The sequence below is a fragment of the Porites lutea genome, chromosome 13 (genome assembly GCF_958299795.1).
Source record: "Porites lutea chromosome 13, jaPorLute2.1, whole genome shotgun sequence".
NCBI classification, from domain to species: domain Eukaryota; kingdom Metazoa; phylum Cnidaria; class Anthozoa; order Scleractinia; family Poritidae; genus Porites; species Porites lutea.
Window position 1 is genome coordinate 12256261 of NC_133213.1, and position 27926 is coordinate 12284186.

The 27926-nt window shown below is 37.7% G+C and overlaps 1 protein-coding gene across 1 annotated transcript; it reads left to right on the plus strand.

The window, feature by feature from the left end:
• Window positions 1-19: 19 nt before the first annotated feature.
• On the plus strand, window positions 20-27147 carry LOC140922617 (muskelin-like). Its single transcript, XM_073372602.1, has 24 exons — window positions 20-125; window positions 218-287; window positions 1733-1875; window positions 2681-2769; window positions 4327-4436; window positions 5502-5639; window positions 8514-8568; window positions 9198-9272; window positions 13131-13426; window positions 14122-14220; window positions 15683-15741; window positions 17276-17362; window positions 18232-18286; window positions 18383-18435; window positions 19597-19661; window positions 20087-20154; window positions 20555-20634; window positions 21049-21238; window positions 21777-21838; window positions 21954-22005; window positions 22529-22579; window positions 23388-23448; window positions 24130-24173; window positions 25262-27147. Exons 1-24 carry the CDS (start codon window positions 40-42, stop codon window positions 25340-25342), a joined length of 2169 nt encoding a protein of 722 aa, XP_073228703.1. The 5' UTR covers window positions 20-39; the 3' UTR covers window positions 25343-27147.
• Window positions 27148-27926: the final 779 nt, after the last annotated feature.

Genomic DNA, 27926 nt, shown 5'->3' on the forward strand with positions numbered 1-27926 from the left:
GCGTCTCAAGTACCTGCGCAATCGTTGAAGTGCGCCAAAATGGCGGCTTCAGGGAGCGTCTCACCTCGTGTTTTAACGTATTCCATTCACAAGTGTTCCAGCCATTCCTCCAATTATCTACCAACGTAAGACCTCGTGTATGCTTTGTTCTTTAATTTGCTGACATCTTTCTTTGGTGTCAGGTGGTAATGTTGGAGGTATTTTGCATTTTGTACAGGAATATTCTCGTGGATAAACCTAATGACCAGTCATCACGTTGGTCCTCAGACAGCAACTCTCCACCTCAGGTGCAATTTTATTACATTTAAACTACTATTTCCGTCCTCTAAATACTCCCTTCATTGCTGACAAAACTTCAAGACTTTTAAGTGTTAGATATGCAGAGAAACAAAGAGTGCACCCAACATGCTAAGCATAACAATATTTTAGAGCACCATCCGCCTGGACTAAAAACAATAATATAGATGTCATAACATTCGTTTAGGCTGCATGCGTGTACATGTTCATGGATTGGCCTATGGTGAAAGGGAAAATTGTTAATTATGAGGAATAGTTCATGGTCCTTGTTACTGTAATGGAAGCCTAATATTTTCTCACCTGGTCCCCCTAGTATTCTTTGAGGGTTAGATTTCACTAGTCTCCCTCACAGCCGTTTTTGTCATGTACACTACGCTCCTCCCCAAAAAATGGCCGCTTACATTTAAACCACAATCCCTTCCCGATTTGAGCCAATCACAGCGATGGTTCTATTTTTCTGGAATGGTTTTGCGCCAGATAGTCTTTTTACATGCCTTCCAATCACAGCCTGCATTCTATTGTATCATGTTTGGTGCCAAGTTGTCTCCCAGGAAGCCATTTTTATATTTGTCTCATTACGTACATTACTTTTTGTTTTGAATAAAACAGACTTGAAATTGCTGCAATTTGAGTACTTATCCAGTGTAAGAATTGAAACTGACGTCCACTTAAAGCAGTATTTGTGTTTTTTGCCGTTCCAATGATTTTTTAGAAACGCTTATGCACATACGTGTGCTTTATCTGACCTTACCTGGTCTGTATCTACATGTGTCGTATTGCAAATGTGTTGTATTGCAATTGAATAAGTGTGAATAAATGAACTTGAACTTGAACTTGAACTTGTGACACCACATGATGGCCAATGCTGATAATCTGATAACAAATTAGCTGTTTCTTGCCAAAAAAAATTTTCCTCAATGGGAAATTTACTGATCCAGCTTTTATACCAAGTGTTATACAGTTTAAAGTCGCCCATTTTAGGGCCAAATGTGTTTTTTAGTTTTTGCCTGCAGAAACCCTCAATCTTTGATTCAGTTTTTATAAAAGCAAAACAGAACCCAGCCCGCCACGGCTGACACCTCAGATGCAACGGGAAATCACAGTGACTCATTCTTTGCATTCAGTTTACTGATAAATCATTGGTCATTTCTGTGAGTTAACAAATAAAACAATAGTAATTATTGGAAAGGAATTTGGTTTGAATGTGAGCTGCCGTTTGTTGGGGAGGAGCATTACGTGACGGCACAAAACGGCTGCATGGGAGACTAGATTTCCACACACTCCACAGCCCGATATACGTGTTAATAAATATGCATAGATGTTCGACTCTATTCATATAAGTTTTTGAGGTGTGGAAATCTTACTGTCTTTAAGCATGCTATTCAAATTTCAGTTTGTCTTTCACATATTAATAAGGTTTTGTTATTTTGTTCAGTTTCTGATACTTAAGCTGGATAAACCAGCAGTTGTGATGACTGTAACATTCGGCAAGTATGAGAAGACCCATGTCTGCAATCTCAGAAAATTCAAGATTTATGGTGGATTAAATGATGATCACATGACTGAGTTGTTACATAGGTACTGTATACACTACTGTCTTAGTATTACTTAAGTTAACTGTTTTTTCCAAGACTGCTCAAAATCCACTTTAAAATGTTTTGTTTTTGAAATTCAAAAATTTCCTTTGGAGTTTTGTATACACAATAATAATTGTTGTACAATATACAAGGGTTAAGTGTGGACCAGACAGTAGGAAACTACGACATGCATTCTTTAACATTTTGATTTCCTACAAACAATCAGGGTATAATGAAAGAAGTCTCCGATAGCCCAAGACTAGTGTATTTTGTTACCAGGCTAGTAAATTCTGTTCTTAAGTTGCCTGACAGGCAAGGGAAGTTTTTTTAGGTGAATTTTTTTGGGGGAATTCAAATTAATTTCAGAAGAACTGTAATCAATCCTCCTCATCAAAATAGTTTTCAGGCTAGTTGAAATTACTTTTGGGCTAGTACATGCTAGCTACAGCTTTGCCTAAATGAGTAGCTATAAAGCTGACTTTCTTTGCACACTGAAATTGTGGCCAACATTTCACAAGGCTCAAGAAATGTACCAAACTTCATGCAACCTTGCTGTACAACAGATTTGTTTGATATGTTTCACAGCATGCCATGAAAATGTCAAATTGTACAGGAACACCGTTTTTGCCAAGGATTGGCAGGTGCTCTCAAACTACGTTTACACTGGTTATTGTTAAAGAGAATCTGACACTTACATGTACTCCTGTGTATGAGATGTGAAACATCATTGAATAGGGGTTCCTTTAAAAGCAAATCCTTGAGAGAAATTTCTTGAAATGCATTCTAATAAAATTTGTAATTTGCAGTGGGCTCAGAAATGATCATATAAAGGAGACATTTAATCTGAAGCATGAATTGGATGGAAAAATGTTTCCATGTAATTATATTAAAATTGGTAAGTACTGGTGAAAGAAATGAACATGTATGTTCTGCAAAAGCAGTGCACGCATGTATATGAGAAGCATCTGTCCTCAGTTGTTCAAAACTTGGATAACACTATCCACTGGATAAAATGTCTGTCCAGTGGATAATGAAATTGCCTTCTCAAATACATACCCACTGGATAGTGTTTTTTCCAGTGGCTACCATTATCCAACATTTGAACAACTGATGTCCAAGGTTAATATTATTTAAATACCTAGTTGTTTATGGAGAAAGTGCGGTTAGTCCTATTTTGCTTTCAAGCTCTCCTCTTAAATTGCCACAACCTGTTTGTCAATCTGTTTGGAATCCCTGCATGTCACTGACAGAAAGAAAATCATTCTCAAAATTTTGATTGGCTTTAAGGAGTTGAACTCCAGTCTGCCAAGAAGCAAAGATGAGGTATGTAACAGCCAGTGGTGAAAGAAGCTAGGCTTAAGACCTGTGTACTGTGCATCTGTTACAGGTCAAAAGTAAATTCAGGTTAAAATTTTTTAGCCTAGGTTGATTCTCAATTTCATTTGTCTCATATCCCCAGCTATTCATGAATCAGGGCTAGGAGTCAAAGGAAAAAGAGAATCAACCTAAGATAAAAAATTTTAACCTGAATTTAATTTTGACTTGTAATATATCCAACACTCTCTTGGCCACATTGCCCCCATATAATGCAGTTGATAATTTATAAGAAAAGTAGAAAAGGCAATACTTACTTATTGTTTTACTTCTTTTTGGCAACATTTTCATTTTTATTATCTGATGCTTTACAATGCTATTGTGATTTACTGGTATGGACATTAAGTGTGCAACACTTAGTTCATTTTAGTTTTTCAATGTTTGGCATTGCCAGGCTCACCTGTGGTACATTATAAAATAACTAAGATAGTACGCGCGCTCTGATTGGCCGAGAGCAGTGTTTGCATGAGAGTATGTAAACATGGTTGTGGCGTCAAGTTGTTTGGCTTTTCGCGCGCTAATCACGCAAGCACCAAATTTGAAAAAGTTTTCGAGTTCAAAACTCGACAAGTTTACTTTATTTACCATTCCTTCGTCGGCTGAAACATGGAAAATCTTTACAAAGAAGATGAGTCAATTTTTCTTCGCTTAAGCTGACATTTTAAGCGAGAAAACTCCGTATTTTGCAAAGCATCTTTTTGCAAAACAAGAACTCATTACGCGTGCAGGACTTCGTGGACAAGATTTTGCGACTGGTAAGAATTTCTCTTTTAATCAGTGCCATACAAAGAGTTTTGCGTTTTTTTGTAGGGAGAGTTATTTTATAAAAGCAATAGAAAACTTTTTTCCTGTGTTTGCATAGCCTGATATAAACACTCGAGGCGTTGGGAGAATTCTCGACGGTTATGCAAACCCTCGACTTCGTCTCGGGTTTGCATAACTGTCTCGAATTCTCCCAACCCCTCTCGTGTTTATATCAGGCTATGCAAACGCGGAAAACGTTTTCTATTGCTTAATTAATACAGGCTATGTTCAAGCAATTTATGGAAGATCATTCTTTCTTTCTTTTTTATTCTAGTTCCTATCCTGTCCCATGGACCCAGTTTTAATTTTAGTATCTGGTTTGTTGAGCTGCAAGGAATGAATGATCCAGAGATTGTTGAGCCAAGTCTTGCCTGGTTTAACACTGTAAGCACATGTACAGTTGTATGTTATGCTTAAGTATGACTGTTGTTAATGAATACATTAATTTATAAAATAACTAAGATAGTACGTATGCTCTCATTGGCCGAGAGGAGTGTTTGCATGAGAGAATGTAAACATGGTTGTGACGTCAAGATGTTTTGCTTTTCACTCTCTAATCACGCAAGCACAAATTTGAAAAAGTTTTTTAGTTCAAAACTCGACAAGTTTACTTTATGTACCGATTCCTTCATTGGCTTAAACTTGGAAAATCTTTACAACACTCTGTGTCAATTTTTTTTTTCGCTTAAGCTGACATTTTAAGAGAAAAAATCTGTATTTTGGAAAGCATCTTTTGGCAAAACAAGAACTGATTACATGGGCAAGACTTCAATTATGCAAGACTTTGCGACTGGTATGAATTCCTCTTTTAATCAGTGCCATAACAAAGAGTTTTGCGTTTTTTCTCGGGAAAGTTATTTCATAAAAGCAATAAAAAACTTTTGTCCTGTGTTTGCAAAGCCTGAGATAAACACGAGAGGGGATGGGAGAATTCTTGACAGTTATGCAAACCCCTGACTTTGTCTCGAGTTTGCATAACTGTCTCAAATTCTCCCAACCCCTCTTGTGTTTATATCAGGCTATACAAACACAGAAAACATTTTCTATTACTATGGCTCTGACGAAAATACAGGGTTCATATGCATATTGAAAGTCCTTGCTTGAATTTTAAAATATAAAAGTCACCTTGAAGGTCCTTGAAAATTGCAGTCGGGGCTGGAAAGTCCTTGAATTTCAGTGCTTACTTTATCCAACCCAGCAAACTCAAAAAAACCTTCAGGATGAAATTGCTCATGTTGTTGAAGAACTAAAAAAAAGACTTAGACTCAAAGCTCTTTTGTGTACTGAATGGAGTCCTTGACCAGTCGGAAATGTCCTTGAAAAGTCCTTGAATTTCTTCTTCAACAAAGGATCCATGTGAACCCTGAAAATAGTAAACTTGCAAATACTTTTCTTTACTTATTAATTTACAACATAATATTATCTTCTTTGATGCTTATCTTGCTCTAGTATCGAGAGAGAGAGGCGATACGTCTTTGCCTGAAACACTTTCGACAGCACAACTACACTGAAGCATTTGAGTCTCTACAAAAGAGGACAAAAATTGCCCTTGAACATCCTATGCTGACAGAACTCCATCAAAAACTGGTTAGCACCTTAATTATAGCTGTAAAATTGGGGGATCATTTACTTCCATTGCATGAATATTATAAGTAAATGAGACTTAATATGTGTGTAAACTACACTTGAAAGTATAAATATCACTTGAAAGTGAACAAAAGTTCCCACTCTGGCTGTAAAGAAAGAAAGGTTTACTATATACTAAATTTTCAACCCTTTGATAAATCCATAGGCATACATGACCCTTACTGTAGCTTCTGAGATACACTGATATGATGCCACATTTGTCAATATTTGAACTACAACTTTCATAGACCAGATATGTAATAATACATGGAGCTACACCTTTTTTGTTTTGTGGCATCAAACATCTGGGAAACTTTTCCCTCGGCATTTAAAAAGCTTCATTATCATTTAACCACTTCTACAAGCAGTACCAACTGTACCCCCTCTCAGTTAATACCCAATCTATTTGTGAAATTTAATTTGACTGTATTTAGTGAATTCTGGCCATGCTTTATTAATTTCTATTTTCTATTACATTGTATTGTCTTTGTATGAAAAGTAAATGTAAGTAAGATATATAAAAGGCCTTTTTGTGCTTTTTGAACATAATTTTTCTATTTCTTGTTCTAATTTTAGGGAACGCGTCCAAATATCGGTAGGGAACCCGATCATGGGAAACGGACCCGATTAATTTTCCGATTGATCGGAATCGGTACCGATCCATAGGCACCAGTTGCCGTTTCCGATAACGATAAAAACTTTGCCGATTCAATCGGAGCCGGTTGACATTCCGATGTTCTTATGTGTCATCGTCATATTATTTTATCTGATATGTAAAATGAAGCGTGTCACGAACCAAATAATGAAAGAGTCGTTTCACTCCAAAATAATTTCAATCGACTGTACCTTTTTCCTACTCCATAACAAATAGCAATATTGTATGTTCCTGCATGTTGTGTTTCGAGTTTGTTGATTTGATGCGTGCCTATACACGTGATTTTCGGCGTTTTGCAGACGTATTTCCTTCAGTCGATCGCAAACACCACGCTGCTCCATAACATTTATTCTATGAAAATTAAAAGGAGTTAAATATTACGAGGCAAAACACCACTGTTCTTCGTTGATATATAGCAAACAAAACACCTTACTGAGTAGTATGTTCTTCACTCGATACTTTCTAACAACGCAATCCAAAAACACAACAGGAACTCACTTTTCCGAAACGCAACTGGATTCACAGACTTGTTACAAGTAGACCTCAACGGGTTTCCTAGCGAGCGGATCGAGAGCAAAACCATGGATAATATAAAACCACGGGATAAACTTTTACGAAAATTTGCGTCTTTCATTCAAAGATCCTAAACGCAAGGTGTAATGCGATCTAAGGCAAAAAATACTGACCAATTAGATTGCGGCCTTAGATTGTCTCCAGGGAATTAGCAACAAGAACTGAAAGATTCCCACACTCGCGAGTCATGGAAGACACGGAACGAAGTTTCATACAGGAGCTACCAAAGAGAGAACGGCTTAGCGACTTTGCTGTATGTTCTGTGAGCTTGAGCATGGTGCCACGTGAAATTGCTTTCCAATCTCAGCACTTAGAAAAATTTGCACTTGACTCTAGGTGGCTGACTTTTTGACAAAAATCAGAACCTTTTTTACCGGAGTGTTCAACTAAAGCAAACTGTGCATACATCCGGTAAGTTCGACTCAATTTAATAGCGGAAAGAGAATCGAGAAAGAGAAAACCAGTTGAACGCCTCCATCAGTCACTTTTTTGAGTTCATATGCAACCAATAAACAAGTTGCAGCCTGATTCTCAGACGATGTCCTCTTCTCTCCTGTGGCAATTTAGCAGTTAAAGTACACAACATGGTAACAGCATTTGCATTTTGGTCGTGGATGTTCTGACTTCTATTTTTTTCGTTTACAGTCCTAAACTGTTTATTCCTCCAAAGATTCCTATAATCATGCGTTTTGGGTTCCGGTTAGCACAGGCTCAAGCTATTTTAAAATTATCATTTTGAGATCGTACACTTGCAATGTACATTGCGCCGTCTTTCACTCAAAAGATGCTCTTCAGCGTTGTTGAATGACCTGCAGTTTCTTCTCGTGCCCATTTTGATACACAAATTTAATATTTTCTGGTCATACTCTGAAGTGTCATAGGAAATACAAACAAATGTTCGAAACTGTGACGTTAAATTTTGGTTCAAACAAGACACATTTATAAGAAAGATAAGGTTTTAAAAAACAACATTCACGCTTTTGCTTTTGCTTTCGTGACGGGTTATTTGAGCTGCCAGATATTTTTGATGACCTTTGTTAATTGGCCCGATAAAGACTTGAGACCCGTTGCCGATTCCGTTTCATTCGGTGCCGATAAAATCGGGTCCGACTTTCAACGGAATCGGAAAAAATCGGTGCCCAATTGATCGGCATCGGTGTGACCCGATGCCGATATTTGGACGCGTTCCCTTACTGTATGTGCTTGTCTATGCCATTGAATTGCAAATGGTAGTGACTACCTTGATAGCTGTCACTAGCTACTCTCGCGCTCAACTGGTCACTGCACACAGTCATTTTACTTCTTACTATTTGTGTTATTTATTCTCTCTGTATTAATGTATTGTAATGTCACTTTATATTCAGACTGTTATAATATTTGTTAATAGTGCCAAACAGAAACAAATCTGAATCTGAATCTGGGAGCAAAGCAAAAAGGGTTACAGCCAAAAAAAAGGGACAGGATGTATGAGAACAGGGTACAGAATGCAGAAGGTTCTGATCTGTGTCTCCTCCCCCTTAAACATGTAGTTACAATGGTAAATCAGGGCCGTAGAAAATAAAGGTGACTCAAATTGATCATAATTTGTACTCCCTCCAATTCTGCAGGTTATAAATAATGACTTTGATGGATGCGAAAAAATTATAGAGAAAGCTTCAAAAGGTAGGCATGCAATTATAGGTATTATTTCTGTGTATTTTAAGAAATTATTTTATGCACCTGAATTGCAGGACGTGCAGGTAGAAATTGATCACGCCAATGTGATAATCATATATGAACAATGTTCAATTGATTATTGCGAAAAAATAAAAAGAGGCAATTGTTGACAAATTTAAATATAATGTTCCAACTTTCATCAGTTGTCTGTCCTGTAATGGACTCATAACATACATAGCTCTTTTAATATCCATATTTTATGCATTTTGTTTGTTTAAAAGGTTTTCGTTATTGTTTTTCTCATGGTTGTCATCGCACTTGACACATTAACCGTGATGAACAATATCTTTCATGACATTTTGTATGTTTTTGTCATGTTTCCTTCACAAAATGATTGTCAGTAATAAAAGTGGTGCTAGTCGAAGAACTCAAAAATTTATATTTATGTACTCTGTGGCAGGCAAAAAAAAAAACATTAAATATAAAGCGACTTCTGATGAAGAGGTACATGTAGTTCTGATTATAATAATTTATGGATTTGTTGGGTTATTATCTGAATATTTCTGCTGATGGTTTAGAAAATCTGAGCTAATTTCCTTCACTTTTTCATTATAAATTTTTTATCATTCCTACAGATGCTATTTTTAGCCATTATATTAGCCAACAGGAGTACAAACCCAAGTGGACTGCTATCATCCCTCTTGCTCAAAGTAAGCCTTCATGTGTCTTTTATTAGCTCTGACTATACCAGTCAGATTGAATTGTAATAATATTTATAACAGAACTACAGCTGTAGGATGATGATGGTCAAGTAAGAAATGTCATCGACTTTTTGACAACGATTATTGGTTTATTTAATAATGATACAAGGAAAAATCAGTTTACTATTGTTGCATTTTAGTGCAAAAAATTCAATTGCCTGTGACAAGTTTTTGTAAAATTCTACCTGTATGCAAGTATTCTCAAACAAGTTTAACTTCCATTGTGACCAGTTGATTTTATTATTAAATTCCTGAAATGTCACGAATTGTAATAACGCTTGTTATTATTATCATATGATTATTATTAATGAGATCACTGGCAGTTGTCAACTTGTTTTCCTTGGAGAAATGAGTGCCACATACCATACCACTTAATAACTGAGAGTGAGCCGAGGTCCCTGTAATGACTGAAAGGATGAGGTTAATAAGTTATTTATTATATGGCCTTTTTGGTGCTATCCTTGAATGAATACCGTAAAATATTAAAACAAAATTATTAATTATTATTATCAGTTATAATTACTATAATCATAATTGTTTACTGTCTGGTTTCTCCAAACATGGTCATGTATAATTATTGTACTGTTAATGTTCTGAGATCAGTGAAGAGAATAACATGTATGCTAATATAGAAGGCTATTGCTAGCCTAAATTTAATATGGTGCACTTTATTGTGCACTGTAGTTAATTATGCAAGGCTTTCCTTTTAAAAAAAATTTGCTCTGAGTGTGAAATCCATGGTGCTTGGCATATGATTTTTCTACAATTTAGCCAAAGTACACTACAAGGTGCCATGGGCCAACAGGCTCTACTGGAGCACAGCTCCATGTTGATATGTTTGAATATGAAATTTATATGATCAGCTCTAATTGTCCATTTCCAAGTTTACCTTTCATTTTCATTTCAGTTCGAGTTATCGGGAGCTCGAAGAAAATAGCAAGAAGTAAGAAAAAAATCATTGTTTACTACAGTGAACACGTTAATCACATTTACTCTGACTTGTAGAAATGTTAACTGAAAATATTGAAAGAGACTTCTCTAAATCAGAATGTAATGTAACCAAATATAGCCCAAATAGAGCATGCGTTTTACTGTTTTGAGAAGTAAAAGCTGTTCACATTAGATTTGTGGCAAACAACATCAGCCTTCACTAGTAAACTATAATTATGCCTACATGTCAATAAGAAATTCAAAATTCAATGTTTCGGACACTGGTACACTGTTTTTCCCTGACTTTTTAAGTGCTCAAAACATGGTTTGAGTTATTCTGGGTAAAATTGTGTAGAAATGAACTGAAGAGAAACAAAATTTACTTTGAGTCAGCTGGAGGTTCGAGTTATTTAGGGTTCAAGTTACTGAGGGTAAAATTACAGTAGACGTATGAAGGAAATCAAGGGGAAATCGATTTTGGCTCGAGTTAGTGCAAGGTTTAAGTTAGCGAGGGTTCGAGTTATCAGGAGTCGACTATAAGCATGTCCTGTTAGTTGGTGTGCCGCAAGTGTCTGTTTTGGGACCTGCATTAACCTCATTTTATAAATCTCTTCTCAGTGATGTTATTTAGAGCTGTAATTATATTGATAATAATTATTGATATCATCTGTATGCTGATGATACTCAGCTTTATGTTGTTTTTAAAACAAATGATGCATCTTTGGTCAAAAACCAGATTGAAAGCTGTGTTTGGTGATATTTGTCGTTGAATCGCAAATGATCTAAAGTTGAACTAACATAAAAGTGAAGTTCTACATAATCATGTGTCCTTTGACCATCGTAGTTTTATGTGTAAAACATAGATGGATCCTTGCAGAGCGTTAGTCTGCCATTTTAGAAACTTGTTTAAGATCAGAAAGTATCTTAACAAAGATCAGCTGCCACAGTTGAAGATGCTTTTAACTTCTAAATTGGATTACTGTAACTCTCTTAAATTATATGGATTACCCAATTGTCAGCAGAGGAAACTTAATTCAACTGCTACAGAACATGGCAGCTCATTTTGTAACTGGTGCTGGTAACTTTGATCATTTTAAGGCCTGTTTCAGGTGCCGAACTTTTCATTAGCTGAAGCTAATTTGAATTGAGGTTGACCCAAATCATTCTAACTGGCTGAATTGATTCAGACGCCGATCTTAATTGCAGCTGAACTAAGTTCAGAAGGTGAAAAATGCTCATTTGGCTCAAACTGCTTACAAAATACGTTATAATAATATCATTAATTTTATGCATTAGGTTCGGTACATGAAAAGTTCAGCGTCTGAATCAAAGCCATTCCAAAGTCACTCCAAAGGCGAAATTCCCGGCCAGGCTAGACGAAAAGATGTACTTAATTCAATGTATTAGGTTCGGCTCATGAAAAGTTTATCATCTGAACTGGACCTAAGTCCACTTCTGGTAAAACTTCATAGGCTCCTGATTTCCTACCATGTTGTGTTCAAGTTACTTTTGCTAGTTTTGAAAGCTCTAAATGCCAAAATGGTCTTGACCCTTGGTATTTGGTAGAATTACTTCAGTACCAGAATCATTCCAGGGCACTTCATTCAAATTCTTTAGGACTTCTTTTGCAACAAAAATCCAATACCTAATCATATGGCGATAGGGCATTTTTCACATGTGCCCCTGGGCTGTGGAACAGTATTCACTTTGGCATTCGTAAATCAAACAGTGTTTGTACCTTAAAAAAAATAAAACAAAGACCTACCTTTTTAGGAAATTTATTAATGATGGTTTAATATATTGTTAGAGTTTAATGTTTTATATCTTGTTATTTCTATTTTTATGTATTTATTAATTATTACAAAATTAACAATTAGTTCATGCATCAGCATTTGTATGTCAAGATATTGAGTATGCGGGAAGTTTGGAGAGCAGGAAAGAGGCATAAGAGTTGCTTGAGGCACAGTAGAGAGCAACTCTATACTCTTGAATGCTCTCTAAACTTGCCATGTGCTCAACATCTCGACATATGCACTGCTGAAGCATGAACCAATTATTGTTTTATAACATCACCAAAGTGATCAATGCAGCAGTTAACTTAAAATATTATTATTGTAGCACGAGCTCAAAGCAGAACACGTCAGTGTCTACTTTATACATGACTTTTTTTTTTCCCTCGCAGTTAAGCTTATGTTTTTATCCAGAAACTGAGAGAAAGTGTACTCTTAAAAACATTGTAAAATCCGTTTTGAGGTGCCAGAAAACTATTAATTCGCTGAAAAGTGTTTTTGAGAGAAACAACTGTTCAAAGAATGATTTGGAACCACCATAGCCCACACAGCTCACAGAGGTGACAACAACTGCAACAACAACACTCACCTCTTTTCCCTACTATCGGTTAACAAAGTCAAAAGTTTTCTCTTAAATTACCTTATAAAACAAATGGCAAATGCTTCATCGTGTACTGCTGAGTTATGGATGCACTTGGGAGACATCTTGGGAGGATTGCTAAGCTCACAACAACTAGAGGGATAGTTAATTGACGTCATCAGCGTGCTCAATGGGAATATGTAGCATACTCATGCTGTTGACTTTGATTGGGTGAATTTTGCAGCTATGTTATAATAATTATTATTTTTTCATGTTATTGTTACAGGTCAAACTTAAATTCAGGTTATAAAATGTTTTAACCTAGGTTGGTTCTCAGTTTTCTCCTAGCCCTAATTTATGAACAATTTAGACTAGGAGACAAAGGAAATTGAGAAATTTTATTATCTCCAAGACATTGTTCTAATATCCAGAGGCTCAGCTTGGGGTAGCTCAGGAATGGGCTATTTTGATTGGCTTTTATTAGCTGTTATTTCTACTCTTGTGCAGATGCCGATCCTGTGAGTTCACGTCCAGGTATGAGGGGAGGACATCAGATGTTAATTGACATGGAAACTCAAGTTATTTATCTGATTGGGGGCTGGGATGGAATGGTAGACCTATCAGACTTTTGGGCATTCAGTGTGGAATCTGGGCTGTGGACCTGTTTGTCACGCAACACTGAGCAGGATGGTGGGCCATGTGCAAGGTCCTGCCATAAGATGTGTTTGGACAGTAAAAAGAAGTTGATATATACCTTGGGAAGATATCTTGACTCTGAAATGAGAAGTTCAACACCACTTAAGGTAATATAATCAGCATGTATCTTGATTATACAGTGTGAGCATACAATTTACTTTATTACTGAAAACAAGTGTGCATCCCTTCGCAACCAGACTTGAAGTAACTCATTGAATGATGCTACAAACAGATACAGATAGTTAGGCGAAGATAATGGGAATCAGTACAGCTACAAAGGGTGAGAAGGGGTTATCCATGTTCTTCCCAAATCTGACAGTTTTTGAAGAAGGTGCCTACAGACTATTTTTCTTAATTTTTTTGCGTTTGAGGCAGGAGACAAATGGGGAAGGAGGGGAGGTGGTCTTGATGTGAGTTTATAGATGGGAGTGCTGCTGCTGATGGTTTGAAACCATAAGCATATTCAGGACAGAAAGAAAACATAGAAATCACTTATTTTGGGATTCATTGCATTGTGACGTCTAGGAATCTCCTTGAAATAAAATTTTCTGATATGTAGCATATTCTTGTTCCAGTATGTGATCAACTGAACACACCCTCCATAGACCCTCTTAAAAATAAAGAAGTTACTAAAAAAAGCCCGAATTTACACCTGCAACTGTAAAGTTCACAATACATAATAATTTTTCATAACAGAAAGAGAAATGAATAAGAGCACTTACTCCAGGAGCACTAAGGATTTACATATCATTCAGGGTTTTTCCAGTATGAGTCAGAGTTTTGATCTTTTGTCTCTCTGTAGAATGATTTTTATGTTTATGATATAACTTCAAATCAGTGGACTCTTATCAGTCAGGATACCTCTACTGAAGGAGGCCCTCCTCTCATCTTTGACCATCAGGTAATTATTAGTCATGAATTGTGATTAAATTTTTTTGGATTTTTTTGACAAAGAAATACTTTTTTGAACACTTGAGACTAGGTAAACTTTAAGGATATCTACATGAGGCTACAATCGGTGGATCAATTTAGATTTCTGGGAAACTGCCCACCTACCCCTCCCTTCAGCTAACATTAGCACTTACGTCTCACTTTGGGCAAAATGATGGCTTATGGGAGGGGTAGGTGAGCAGTTTCCCAGAAACTTAAATTAAACCCAGTCAGCAACAAAATTGTTGAGACATTGTCCACAAATGAGGTTAAACTTCAGGGAACAAAATAATCCACACTCCTCCCCTCTCCCCTCTATTCAAAGTTGGTTTGTTCTTCAGGTAGCTCGAACAGTGACAGAACATTGCAAGGAGCGGGTAGGGGAAGGAAAGCTTTATTTTCTCTTTTTTGAGTTGGTGAAATGTTAGAGAGGCCTTTACGGCTAGTTGTCTCAAGTAATTTTGTCGCCGATTGTAGCTTCCAGCTTACTTAGTTTCTGCTCACACTCAATTGCTGTCAACAGACAGTTTCCTCGTTTTGTTGGAAAAAATTAAGAATGGATGCAATTCTCTCTATTGAACAAATTTACCTTATGCAGGGGATACAGGGGTCAATTTAATGAAACTTTTGCACGTGTAAGTTACAAGTATAGCTATTGTTCTCAGACTTTAAAACAATGGCTACACTTGTAAATTAAATGTGTAAAAGTTTACGTGCCCAGCAAGAAAATCTACTTGTCCCGGATTACCTGAGGGGACTTTTTTCGAGCCCTGCTTACTAGGTTTCTCTGCAAGCTAAAACGGCGTTAAAACCACATTTTAGATCACAAAACATTTTCTCCGTGGCTTCAAAACCGTCACTTTTTCTGTTGTCTCAAAAGTATGTGATATCACACATAAATTAATTCTGGACTTCACTTGATAAACTTATGATAAACTTGTACTTAAATGGAGCTAAGTGATGGAAACACCTTAACAAGTGGCTGAACATATTGGAAAGGTAATAAACTAAAAGCTAAGATCAGGTCATACAAGTTATACTATCTACACAAGCTTTGTAAATTTTCTTCTTTCTTAGTTTATATTATTGTGCGATCTCTTCTTAGGGCCTGTTTACATGGAGTGGGGGACCCCGGTCTAGTGGGGTTGGTTTCTTTTGTTTTCACGCTACCCCAGTAGACCGGGGTCCCCCAATTCATGTAAACAGGGTCTTAGGTAAGTTTTAGGTATAGATATATTTTCATGTGTTAAGGGCGGCTTTTAGGTAGAACAGATACTTTATTGTAAATTTATTTGGTAAAACTACCTTGTATAAATACAGTTTTTACTCACTAACACACTCACATAACATCAAGTGCAGATAATTCTCATTGCTACATTTGAGGATGAAAAATGGACCTTGATCCCTGAGGAGCCTGTCATTTTTTTTTGCAGATGTGTATGGATGTAGAGAAGAGCACTATTTATGTATTTGGTGGCCGTGTATTAACGAGGTAAGGCTATATACATTCTGGCCTTTCACGAGAATAACCTAATGTGTCACTCAAAGGTTGCTGTAACGGTAAGGTACTTGCTATATGGGGCATGATATATATATATATAGCACCTGATAATGTAGGAACAAAATAATCCCTGAACTATCCTTTATAACATTCACCCTACCTACAGGAACCAAAGTTATTCATGATTGTCTTGGGAGAGGAAATCTCTCAATCAAACTGCATTTTTTTATCAATTTAAAAATTGTTGGAACTGACACGCTTACATTGTTCTTAAAATAACCCTAAATGGTAAATGTTTATTTCATGAAACTGCCAATCTCTCCAAACGTACTATCATCTGTTGAATATTTTTGTTGTTATTGCTTCTAGTTCTGTTGTTCAGTGTAACAGCCTTAAATTGAGTAACAATTTATCTCAAGTTTGTTGAACTGAATTTAGTCAATAAACAAATAAATTTTGGTTTGTGTATTATTATTTATTGTACGTCGGAAGTCCCAGAATTTCAAGTGCGTGGTTCTCTAAAACCGTAAAAAAAATAATGTATATGTACCTTACAAATTACCGTCGGCCATTGGACAGTTGTGGACCAAACTTTGCGCATGTGCGACAAAACCTTAACCATGGTCGGACATTATGTTGCGGCTTTCAAGTTGTTATTAAATCAATTAATATGTTATGATATCTTGAGTTAGTAAACGGGTTATAACATCTTCTCATGCTCGTTCTCAGTACAGTGAAACCTCTACCAAGCGGACCCCCAATTAAGCGGATACCCTCTATTAAACGGACACCAAGCCGGGTTCCGAAATCAACGTCTTATTTTTCCCTTTATAACGAACCCCTTATTCAGCGGACACCTCTATTAAGCGGACGCGGGCGCTAAAACAAATTGTATTTGGCCAATTTCTATTGTTAATAACCTCTATCAAGCGGACACCGGCCTGAATTGACAATAGTAGTATTGGATTATGTCCTTGAAATACGTACTGTTGTCTAGTATTAAAGATAAATCAATACATTTAGCTGTCAAAAAACTGTAAATTAGACCGATATCCGGCCGTATGATTGCCATCCGCGATCAAAGGTCATCTTAAAGTCTTGCAAAAAGTACAGCACAGCTTCGTTAGCTTCCTTAATAACAACGTGGAACTTTATCACAGTACAGTGTAACCGTTGACTGTTAATCGTTAACAAAAATTGCGGCACCCTCTATTAAGCGGACACTTGGGTAGGTCCCGAAGGTGTCCGCTTAATAGAGGTTTCACTGCAATTACAAATCAGAGCTCTCAAGAATCAAGAAATAAAGTGCAACATAAAATGAAGTCTGATTAAGATATTTGTCCTTGCAAGAAAAAATTATTCGATTTTCGGTACGTCAAAGTAGTAACGTGAGTTATCTTATTTTAAAATGCCGTAGTTGGCATTTCAAGAAAAAATAATTCGGTACGTCGGGGTGGTAGCCTTAGTTATCTTATTTTAAAATGCCTTATTTTATTAATTATATTTATGTCTCTTTGTCTTCTAGTGTGAGTGGAGATGAGAGGGCACAGGAGCCAGTTTTTAGTGGATTATACTCCTATCACTGCCCTACAAACACCTGGACAAGGCTAAAGTATGCAAAATCCTTTGAATGGAATCTTGAGTCGCTTAATTAAGCTGATTTTCAATCATTCTAAGTTTGTAAACAGTTTTATTCCTCTTGGTATAATATTGCTATGCCGTGTGATTCCAATTTCTGAACACCCTTATTTTCTTATAAAACTTCTTTTTTATGCTCTACAAGTTAATTCAAATTCTTAGCCTGCAAAATAATATTAATATTGAACGCTTGATTGTAGCAATTCAAACTGATGTAATTTCTCTAAAGTGTAGTTTTCATTCTTAATATCATTGGTTACGAATTACTTCTTAATTTTGGCGCGAAATTTCAGCGTTAATTTACAAAATTACAAATTGCCATGGCAACCTTCCGTACGTCTCAGTGTCAAGATGGCGACGAAGTTTTAAAATGTCGTGAATGAAGATGTCAGGGCACAAAAAGACGCTTTAGAAAACCTGAACACACAAGAGAACATCAAGAAGGTTTCTAACAGGTATTTTGCCGAAAAAGTCTGAAAAATTCTGAACTTTATAAGCCTAATTTAAGGTCTAAACATTTGAGAGAGTGGAGTTCTCGATCAATACGATCCAGAATAAACATGTCAAAAATCCAAGAGTGCTAACGTAATTCGTCACCCATGATATTAATAGGTAATCAAATGGGATACTCGTAAAATTAGGGAGTAATTTAAAGGCTCGGGAAATTATTAGGATTTGGACAAAACGCGCGTGAAATTATTCCCTAATTTCACTCGTCATCCTTTGATTACACATACTTAAAATTTGTCTAATCTGCCTTTTTCAGTATTTTAACTTGTAATGTACGTAGTACATTTTACTGGTAGTTTGCCGGTTATATTGACATTTATCAATAATTTCCAGGGATGATTGCGCTGAGCTGCGATCCAGAATAGGCCATTCCATGTTGTTCCATTCTGTAAGTACTGAGTAACACTAAGTGTCATTATAAGCTTCATTATTTCTTCTGAACATTTTCAAATAATGCATGTTTTCATTTGATGTATCCTTGCAGGATAAAAGGCTTCTTTACATCTTTGCTGGACAAAGAGGAAGAGAGTTTCTAAGGTAATTTAAGCCCCAATGCTATGTTCACACTTAAAGGAATTAACAAGGCGCCAGGTTATGACAAGATGCCCATCTCAGTAATACAGGATTTTCTCGAGTACACTTTGCAGACAATAACTGGCATAATCAACCACTCCTTTACTTGCTCGATTTTTCCGTGAGCCTGGAAGAAAGGTGAAGTGGTCTTCACCTTAAAGATGGAGATCACGAAGTTCAAAATAATAATCGCCCTAGCTCAATTTAACATCACTTAACTCAGAAAAACCGTCTCACTTGTCACCAAAGTGGAAACCGGAAGCACCACTCGACGGAAACATTGAGCTTGCTAGTAAGCGATCACATCTTCAGTGCAGAGGTTAAAAAGCAAATTACGGCAATGGTGCTTATTGACGTAAGCAAAGCCTTCAACAGCCTACGTCATTCAACCCTTATAAAATACAGTCATTCAACTCTGTAAATAACAGAATTTGGGTACCTCCAACAAAACTCGTCTATGGTTCGAAAGTTACCTTACAAACAGACAACAGTTCACTCGTGTTGCAACTTCATTGTCAGAACCACTCACTATCACACATGACTTACCTCAGAACTCAATTCTCGGCCCAACGCTTTTCAGAGGAGTTGGGGGGGGGGGGGGGGGGGGCTTATTAACTTTCTTCCCCTAGAAAGGGGGTGCTTATTAGAGAGAGGAGGCTTATTTGAGAGGATGACTTACCGCAAATGAAACGTGTCACTGCCAAACCACACTTTTTCATTTGAGTACTGGCCCTACATTGTGCGACGAATAAGCTTGTGATTCCCTGGGCTGCAACTTTTTTTAAAAAACTGTCCCAGCAAACACCATAATAAAAATTAAAGAAATTTTGAATGTCTGTGAAATGGATACAAAGAGCTGCATCTTTAGGCATCAAGACAGCTTGTTTGAACTGTTGCTTCATATGCCATGCCTTTCGACACCTTCCCCATCCGAAAACATTTCATTCAATTCCTACCGTTCTAAGCTGTTTATAGGGTAACCATAATTTTATCAAAGTTGAGCTGTTTCCAGGCATGTGTTTCAAACAAATATTCCATGATTTTTCGAATAAGTATCATTTGCTCACAAATCTAGAGTGACAGTCCCTAACTTCTTTATTTTACTATTATTTGTTGATTGTGTAGTGACTTTATCACATATCATGTGGACACACAGGAAATATCACTGGTATTAGATGGAAACAACCAAGGTAGAGTACATCTACACACAAGCAGTAGGAATCAATTGTAAAGATTTGGAAACCTTTCACAATAATATTGTTAAGGCTTACCTTCATTAGAGGCATAATAACCTTTATGTCATCGACTACTATCCCTACTACTATTTTTTATAATCATATAAACTGCTTCTCCTGCTACTGCCGCTACCTGCTGCCTTTCCAGACAGCTGTGTTATGTTTACATTAAAGGTTGAGGTTATAGTAATTATGAACGTAATGTACTTAAACTATAAGTTGATGAAATTAAACGGACTGGCTTGCAATCAGGGCCTGTATTGCTGTTTCCTAGGTTTCAGCTATATGGCTTCTGGTTTAAGGTTACCGGGGCTTTCAAAAAAACTGGCCCCAGGCCGTTTTAAAGGATAACTAGTAAATGCGTGTGTTCTCTCCGCCAGTACCGGCTCAAGGCTTTACTCAGAGGGCAACAATCGATCCAGAACTAAATGAAATCCATGTATTATCTGTAAGTACTGTCTTTCCCAATTCTGTGGTATATTCTAATCTTAGTGTTTGACCAATAAAAATAACAAACGTTCAAATACCTGGGATTCTTCACATGAAGACAGGTTTGTCTCATCATTTCCAAAATTCTCGTGACACGTTTGATTTAGTTATGATCTTTAACATCTGGAGAAATTCGATACCCATCCCTCTTTGAATCCGGTTCCAGGGTTTTCAATGGGGCTGAAAAACTTGTCACTTCATCGTCTAATTTAAGGTCCATTACCAGCCGGCAGGGGGCGTCTAATCTGAGGTCTGTTTAGAAGTTTAAGGAGAGTCCTGTGACAGTACAGCTGTATGTAGAGTTTCTAATTTTCTTTTCTTCTCTTTAAAAGGCAAACTTTTCTTGTTTTTCTTTGTAGGGTCTGAGCAAGGATAAAGAGAAACGTGAAGAGACAGTTAGGAATTCTTTTTGGGTTTTCAATCTGGAGCGTAAAATTTGGTAGGTGTTATTAACTCGTGAATGCAAGTTGTTATAATAGCCCTAAAACGTGCAGTGGCACTGAGATCATTACGAATTCAAACGGACGCAAATAAATCAAAACTAGCTTTCCACAACTGATACTGATGGTGAACTTAGGTCAGCTGGCTCCTCAATGTCCCACCAGCAGTCCACAGAATCATCTCTTCAACTGGTGTTAATTCCAGTCTCAGATGGATAGTGATGTGCAGGATGGCTAAACCAGGCAGGCTTTCAAATAGTGGGCTCCCAGAATATGACCAGGGTCTTGATATGATTTTGGCGTATTTCAATAACAAGGAAAAGGAGTTAGAGGCGTCAGTTTATTTTCTACAATCCCACTGTTCAGTGTCACGGAACTTGTCGATACTGATCACACATTCTTCTGCTGTGCAGGTCTTGTGTATACAAGAATGAAAACATGGGCCAGCAGTATTGGACGAAGATGCAAAATGTTGAGCCGTGTCCACGGTTTGCTCATCAGCTGGTTTATGATCACCTTCATAAGGTTCATTATCTGTTTGGAGGCAATCCTGGTAAATCCAGCCTACCCAAGATGAGGCTAGATGACTTCTGGTCTTTAAAGGTACATACGTACGTAATGCTATCTTCCCGGCTTTACAATTTATGCTTGTCACATAGCCTTTTTTAAAGGTGCAGTAAGTGTATAACAAAAATTCTACTATGTTGGTATGTAGACTTCCCTAGAATTATGCATGGAGGTTCTCTTCCTAATCTACAAATGGACAACGAGAAAAAGATCGTTTTGCCGGCTTCAGTACTCAACCGGACACACAAGAATGATGATAGCTACCTGGATGCGTTGGCCATTACAGCCGAACCTCTATTAAGATGCCATCCTCTGTTTAGCGGCCAGTTACCATAGTCGTGGCTGATTAAAGTGTCCGGTGGTAAATCATTGTCGACAGAACCTCTCTAAGCGGCCAACCTTGTTTAAGGACCTTTTTTCTTTCCTGAGGGTGGCCGCACCATACTTGTAGAGATTCGGCTAAACTTGCTTCAAATTGAATGATGTTTGCAATAGAAAGTGGACTTGAAACGCTATTTTTTAGGACAATGTTGAGTTGAGGAAGGTCTACATCCATTATATTTTCGTGTTGCAGTTATCAAGACCTTCAAGGGAGCACTTGTTACGAAGATGTCGATATTTAATACGCAAGCAAAGGTACCTTATCGTCTAATAGTGTTTTCATCACAATGTTTTTTTTATTGTAGTCTCAACTTAATTATATGGAACGCTATCTCTTTTGTAACGTATCAGTAATGGCCATCTGTTGTAGATTTCGTGAAATGGCATCCCGTGATCCGTTTGAAGCTCTCCGTTACTTGCAGGTAAAACATCATTTGCTTTATCCTTCATCACTACTCGTATTTTGTGAATGTTTAGTTGATCATTTTACCCATTCTCTTCTTCACGGAGCATCAAATAGCCAGAGAACCCGCCCTCCCTCTCTCCCTCCCTCCCTGGGCAGGTGACATTTCGCGACACCACCACTGGCTTCCCCGCGAGATGACGTCTGAGGAAAGAGCGCAGTAATTCGATACTGATGACGCGTCACTACCCGGATCTAGATCTGGTATCTGGATAGTCGTTCACGTTCCAATTGGATGAAGCAAATTTTTAACCAAGTAAAAACACTTCCCAGATCTGGGTAGTGGCACGTCATCATGAAGTACGGAATTTCTGCGCTCGTTTCTCAGACGTCATTTCACGGGGAAAGCAGTGGTGGCGTCGCCAAATGGGGTCTTTTTTCTCGGGCTAAAAATTAAACAGTACCATGCTGCAATAGTTGAGTGATGATTGAGTGTAGCTCTTTCTTAAAAGGTTACAATATTTATAATGTCTTTTCTGTAGAATGAACTTTCAGAGACAGTTGCTCACGATGACATAGAGGAAAGCCAAGAGGTATTAAGCTCCCTCTTTCTATTTTGGGTAAAATTTTAATTTTCCTTAATTGTCAGTTCATTGACGTGTCTATCAGTTTGGAAATGTTTCTTCCTGATGTCACGCGGTAAATGCACTACAGTCCCAGTGAAGTTAAGACGATGCAGCTACAGTGCAGGCCAAAAGAAGTTAGAACGGCTATGGAAACTGTTCCAAGTAATTATTACAAACGGCTCTCTTTTAAAAACTGACTAACATCTTTTGACCCCCTATCTCCCCCGAGCAATGTTGTGCCACAAAAACAAACTAACTAATTGGCGTCTGTCTCATTCTGAGTGCCAGGGCATTTTCGGTTTCAAATTATCCCGCCGCGGGCAAAAAAAAAGATGATACCCAGGGAACATCTATCTTGCTCAAAGTTCAACATTATTTGTGAGAGCGGGAGCGTTCAATTAGCCAGTTTAATAAACATCTTGTTGTGTCTTAGCACTTCTTACCTTCACTGTAGCTAGAGAAGTGAAGTTGGTTTCATTTACAGATAGTTCCCAGGATACCGGAAAAGAAATAAGTAAATAAATTATTTACTTAAATTTTTCTGCTTAGTATACAAACCGTAAAACCAAAATGGTCAACAAGGTACCGGAACCACTGATTATTGGCCCGAAGAAATTTATCTGCCTTGTACTTAGTGTCGTTACGATGACGATCTGCTGTAGCCTGCGATTTTCATGCGACGGTGATTCTGTCAAGTAAAAATATAATATTTTTAGTAATCTATGACATCATTTTGAAGAGGTGTATTTATAAGGTCATGCTTATTACTTTCCAGTTCCGCCTTCTTGCATCCAGCCTGTTTTCACATCCAGCCTCAATAGATATAACGGATTCAGGTACATGATTCATTGTAGTGTTCAGCTAGAACTGGTAAACGTTACATGATCCATTATCGGAAGTAGCTAAATAAATTTTGTCCAAACTGTTTAATTTTCAAGTATAATCGAATACATCTTCTCCACGTTACCGTCTTGCGTAAACAGGGTGTGACTCTGAGGCTTAGTGAGGAGCCTGGAAGGAACTGAGGTTCACCTCAATAAATTTTCAAATGCTGTTTTGTTTATAGCACTGAAACAGCCTTGTTCAAGATATGAAACTTACTGTTAGGGGTGTTGTCAGAAAAGCATATGTAAGGTATATTCAACGGACTATAAAGTTTGCGGTTATACGAGTCAAGAAAATAGAACAGCAGATATTTCAGTGTTTTCACTTGTACGTCCAGTGAGCTTTTCACAAAGTAAATTTTATGGTAATCGACTATGCGGATGCATTATCGATTATCGAATTGTTCAAAGTTTTCCTTCATTTTTGACTAAAATCGATGGTGGATTCACTACAAGGTACATGCTCTATAGAAAAATTCTCTCGCTTTCGTAGTGAGATTGGACGTTCACAAGGCCTAACATGTGACCATCCCCTAATTTATAGTAAATTAACCTCAGGAAATGCAAGATAATGGAATGTGGTGTTTGTGATTGCTCGAATTTGTTCCCCTTCTCTCTCCCATTTTCTTTCAGAGCCTCTTTCGCCTCCCAGTGATGGTTTTACAGGACGAACTCAGGTAAGGATTAGACATTTACCCTGTTTTTGATTCTCTCTTGGTCACTAGTGAGAAAAAAGGCGAAGAGCAGATGGGGAACCGTGACAGACCTACCCTGCAGCAGTGTTTTAGCATACATACGAAGTCGTTTACGCCGCTTACCTGTCTCATACCAGTCTACCCTATCGCATCTCTTCTAGCAGTGTATGTAGGGAAGACTGCGAGCCTTTTCGCGGGCTACAGATCAATACAGAAAATGCTCCAAAGGGTGTACAACAGTACAATCCGCGCTTGAATGCACTAAGAAAAATGGTAGTGTGAAATAAAATTAACCCTTGGAACACGGAAAGAAGACGTCTCTCATGGTTCTGCCCCTTTTTGTTAGAACTATACTTCAATTTGTCCTTGGTAGCTTCGGCAAATAATTTTACAAAAAAAAAATTAACGCTTCTCTCATTGGAGCCCTTTGTGGAACAAACTTTGAAATGAACGTGTTTTATGGAAATATACACACCCGTGCCGTCTTGGACATCCCATTATAGAAATTCGTTTACTTCAATAAGGCCGCAGTATAGACGATTTCCGTGTTCGTAAACTCTCACTTTCAAAACGAGGGGCTAAGTGTAAAACCTTCCTTGTGAAAATGAGCTCTATTTGCATGAGAATATTACATGAGAATTTTCATATCAGCCTCGCTTTGAAACTGAGGCTTAAGGCAATTCGGAAATGGCCTGGTCAAAAGGTCTTTCATCAGTCTTATTTCAATTCATACGTGGAGCCGTTCATACTTCATCCCTGAACCTGAACCTGAACCTGATTTCTTTATTTGTTTGTTTGTATTTTTTTTCCTTCCAAGCCTCGGAGCCAAGTATGAATTAATCATATCGAGACTGGTTTCTAGTCGAAAAAATCCGCGAATCTGAAAAACGTACATCCTAATGGATTGTTTTGATCAATCATATTCCTGGCACTGCAGCTTTTAAAAAGGCAAAAAAAAAAAAGTAACAACAAAAAAGCAAGTGTTTATAGGTTTCTATCGACACAACTTAAAATTTACTGTAAAAATTCATTACCGACCCTAAAAAGTTCTCTTCTTTTACCTGTTGTAGCTGTTCGATACCCTGGTGTCTTTCTTCCCAGAGCACATGACACAGCCAAAAGGCAATCTTGTTGATCTTATCACCTTCTAACAGCCTGAACTGGGGAAAAGAAAGGAAACTCAAGAGTTGTGATAAGAGATCAGGAGTTTAACTGAAGCAATCCGCGGTAGAGTTGACGACATTTAGAAGGAGACAAATCGCAATAGCACCTCCATCTTCAGAAATAAGGTCGATTGACGTGTGAGTGGGTGGCCAGGACTCGATTTGCGAGTTAATTTTCACCCTCGGTATAAACAATCCCGTTTTACTTCATGTCTGCAAAACTGGACACTTCCTCATTACAACGGTTTGCACTGAGCGTCATAGCGACAAATTTAAAGTTGTCTACGCCTATCACACCAGACACGGATATTCAAATGAACCAATCGGCTCCCGCAGCGAATACCGGAGGCTGAAATAAAGGGAGAGAAAACAAGCGACAGCGAGCGTCGCCATTGGCTGAGAAAGAGGCAGGGTTATTTTCTGCCAATCACAAGGCAAAGCAGTGACATTTCCTTTGTGCAGTCAGTTGAAGTCTGGTTCTAAATGAATCTGACTCAACGCAACTTTGGATACCTACATTTAATAATCAGAACCAAAAACCAAAACAAAAATATCTTAGCCTGATTTACTGAGTTATTTTTGCCGACAGTCCGTACCAAGTGAACAAGAAAGGTCTTGGTTTCAAGGCTGATCGCCTTTGAGTGCTTGGAATGCGATTGACGTTTAGTAAAATGTTGCTTTGGCAAAATTTATATTACCTTGATAACGGTCAATACAAACTTTTGAAATCAGTAAAAATGGTATTTTGCGCGACTAAGACCGCATTAAAAACGGGACGTGGACGTGCAGTACACTTTTTTGTGTGTGCAGGACATAAACAAACGACGAATTTATCTTTCTCTTTTTGAACTTGGACATTTTTCTTGTCAATTCAACTCCAAGAGAGTTCGCCTATTTGGCAAAGTGAGGAAGTTGCGATAATCGCACGCGCTGAAGTTTCCAAATAAGGCGAAGTCACTGTTTAGTGACGTTTTCGCCAGTGTCACCCTCCTGGTATCTTACAAACTCCCGAAAATACCGCAGGGGACGCCTTCTTCCACTCCTTTGTTTCGTTCTACTTTCCTCAATCTTTGGCTTTTTCCAAAATCAAAGATGGCGAACACAAACACTCGGCCAACTGAGTGTTTGTTCGCACGAAAAATACTCCCGTAGGAGATGGAAAATACTCTGCAAACAGGGAAGAACTGGAAATCATTCCGTACCAAGAGGGTTTCTATCAATTTTGGGAGTGGGAAGTTGTCTGAGTGATTCATCTAGAAAAAGAACTCGTTCAAAGAGCTTCGTAACATCCGAAAACATTAGATTTCTCTGGTAATAGTAAGTAGCAGCTTTATTAATGGGTCAATGGATTAAGTTTTCACAACTAATTGGGGACACAAACAATTGATTTCAGTTAATTTAAAGAGAGTCGTGTTTTATGAAGAGCATTTTCTTTCATTGTTTCTGAAAAAGTATAACTTGAGATGTGGTGTGAAAGCGTGATTGCTGAAAAATCGAATAAAATTCAAGATCATTTTAAAATAAGTCCACGAATTCGAATGATCTTAACTCTCCGATGACTTGCGGTGACTCAACATTCCAAAGTCCATCTTATAAGGTTACGGCCATCGAATACCGTCATAATCGGCTGGATTTCCGATTTGCAAATGCAAAACTGAACTTGTGGAATGAAAAATATTGTAACAGTACAGTGGTATTAAGATAATATGGTTGTACCTAAACAACTTCTCATATAAGGTAGTAACTGACACTGTGTGACATTAAAGACCGTCAAAAGGCTGCCAATGAGTTGGCTTGATTGTCATGTTATTTCTTGTTGGCTGAGGCAACTTTTAGGGTTAGACACATTATGCTCGTAAATTTGACCGTTATGCTTTTTAGCGTCACCCTAAAAGTCGTACCATCATGCCGAAAATTATGCGGGCTGAAATTTCGCCCTTGAAGCATACTGCTGTAACCAGGCCTCTAAACCAGTAACCAAGCCTTAGAAAGAGCATGTCTGCCCAGTGGTTCCGCCTTATCGTCGGTTCAGTCTTTAGTACTTGGGCGCCCTGTAGAAAGTCCAAGTCTTCATCTTCAGAATGCTTTGATTTTTGGCCACAAACTAACGTGCAAGTAAGCTCTCGAGTCGGCGGAGAGGAAGCTCTTATTTGTCCCAAATTTGTAGACGTGGTCACTTCACAGCGAGGAGTGTTCATCTTAAAGAACGGTTCGTCGTGCCTGTTCTGTGCGATCTTGTTGCACATGATGTAGACTAGCCAAACCGGTCATAGGACCATAGAGTACTAAAGTGATGACGTCATAAAAATGAAATTTCTGAAATTATTGGATTTGTCAGGATATTCTGAAAGAAAATGTCCAAGAGGCCTACTTGCCAAAAATGAGCATTTCGGGGCAAATTGTCCCTGAGATCGTAGCCCAGTTATGCTTAGGAAACTCCATACAAACCCCTCCTAAATTCTTTTGGGGTGGACCCAAAAAGAAATTAGAAGGGTTTGTATGGAGTTTTCTGAGTATAACCAGCTAACATCTCAGAGACAATTTGCCGAGTCTGAGGTAAGCCGTTGCACTG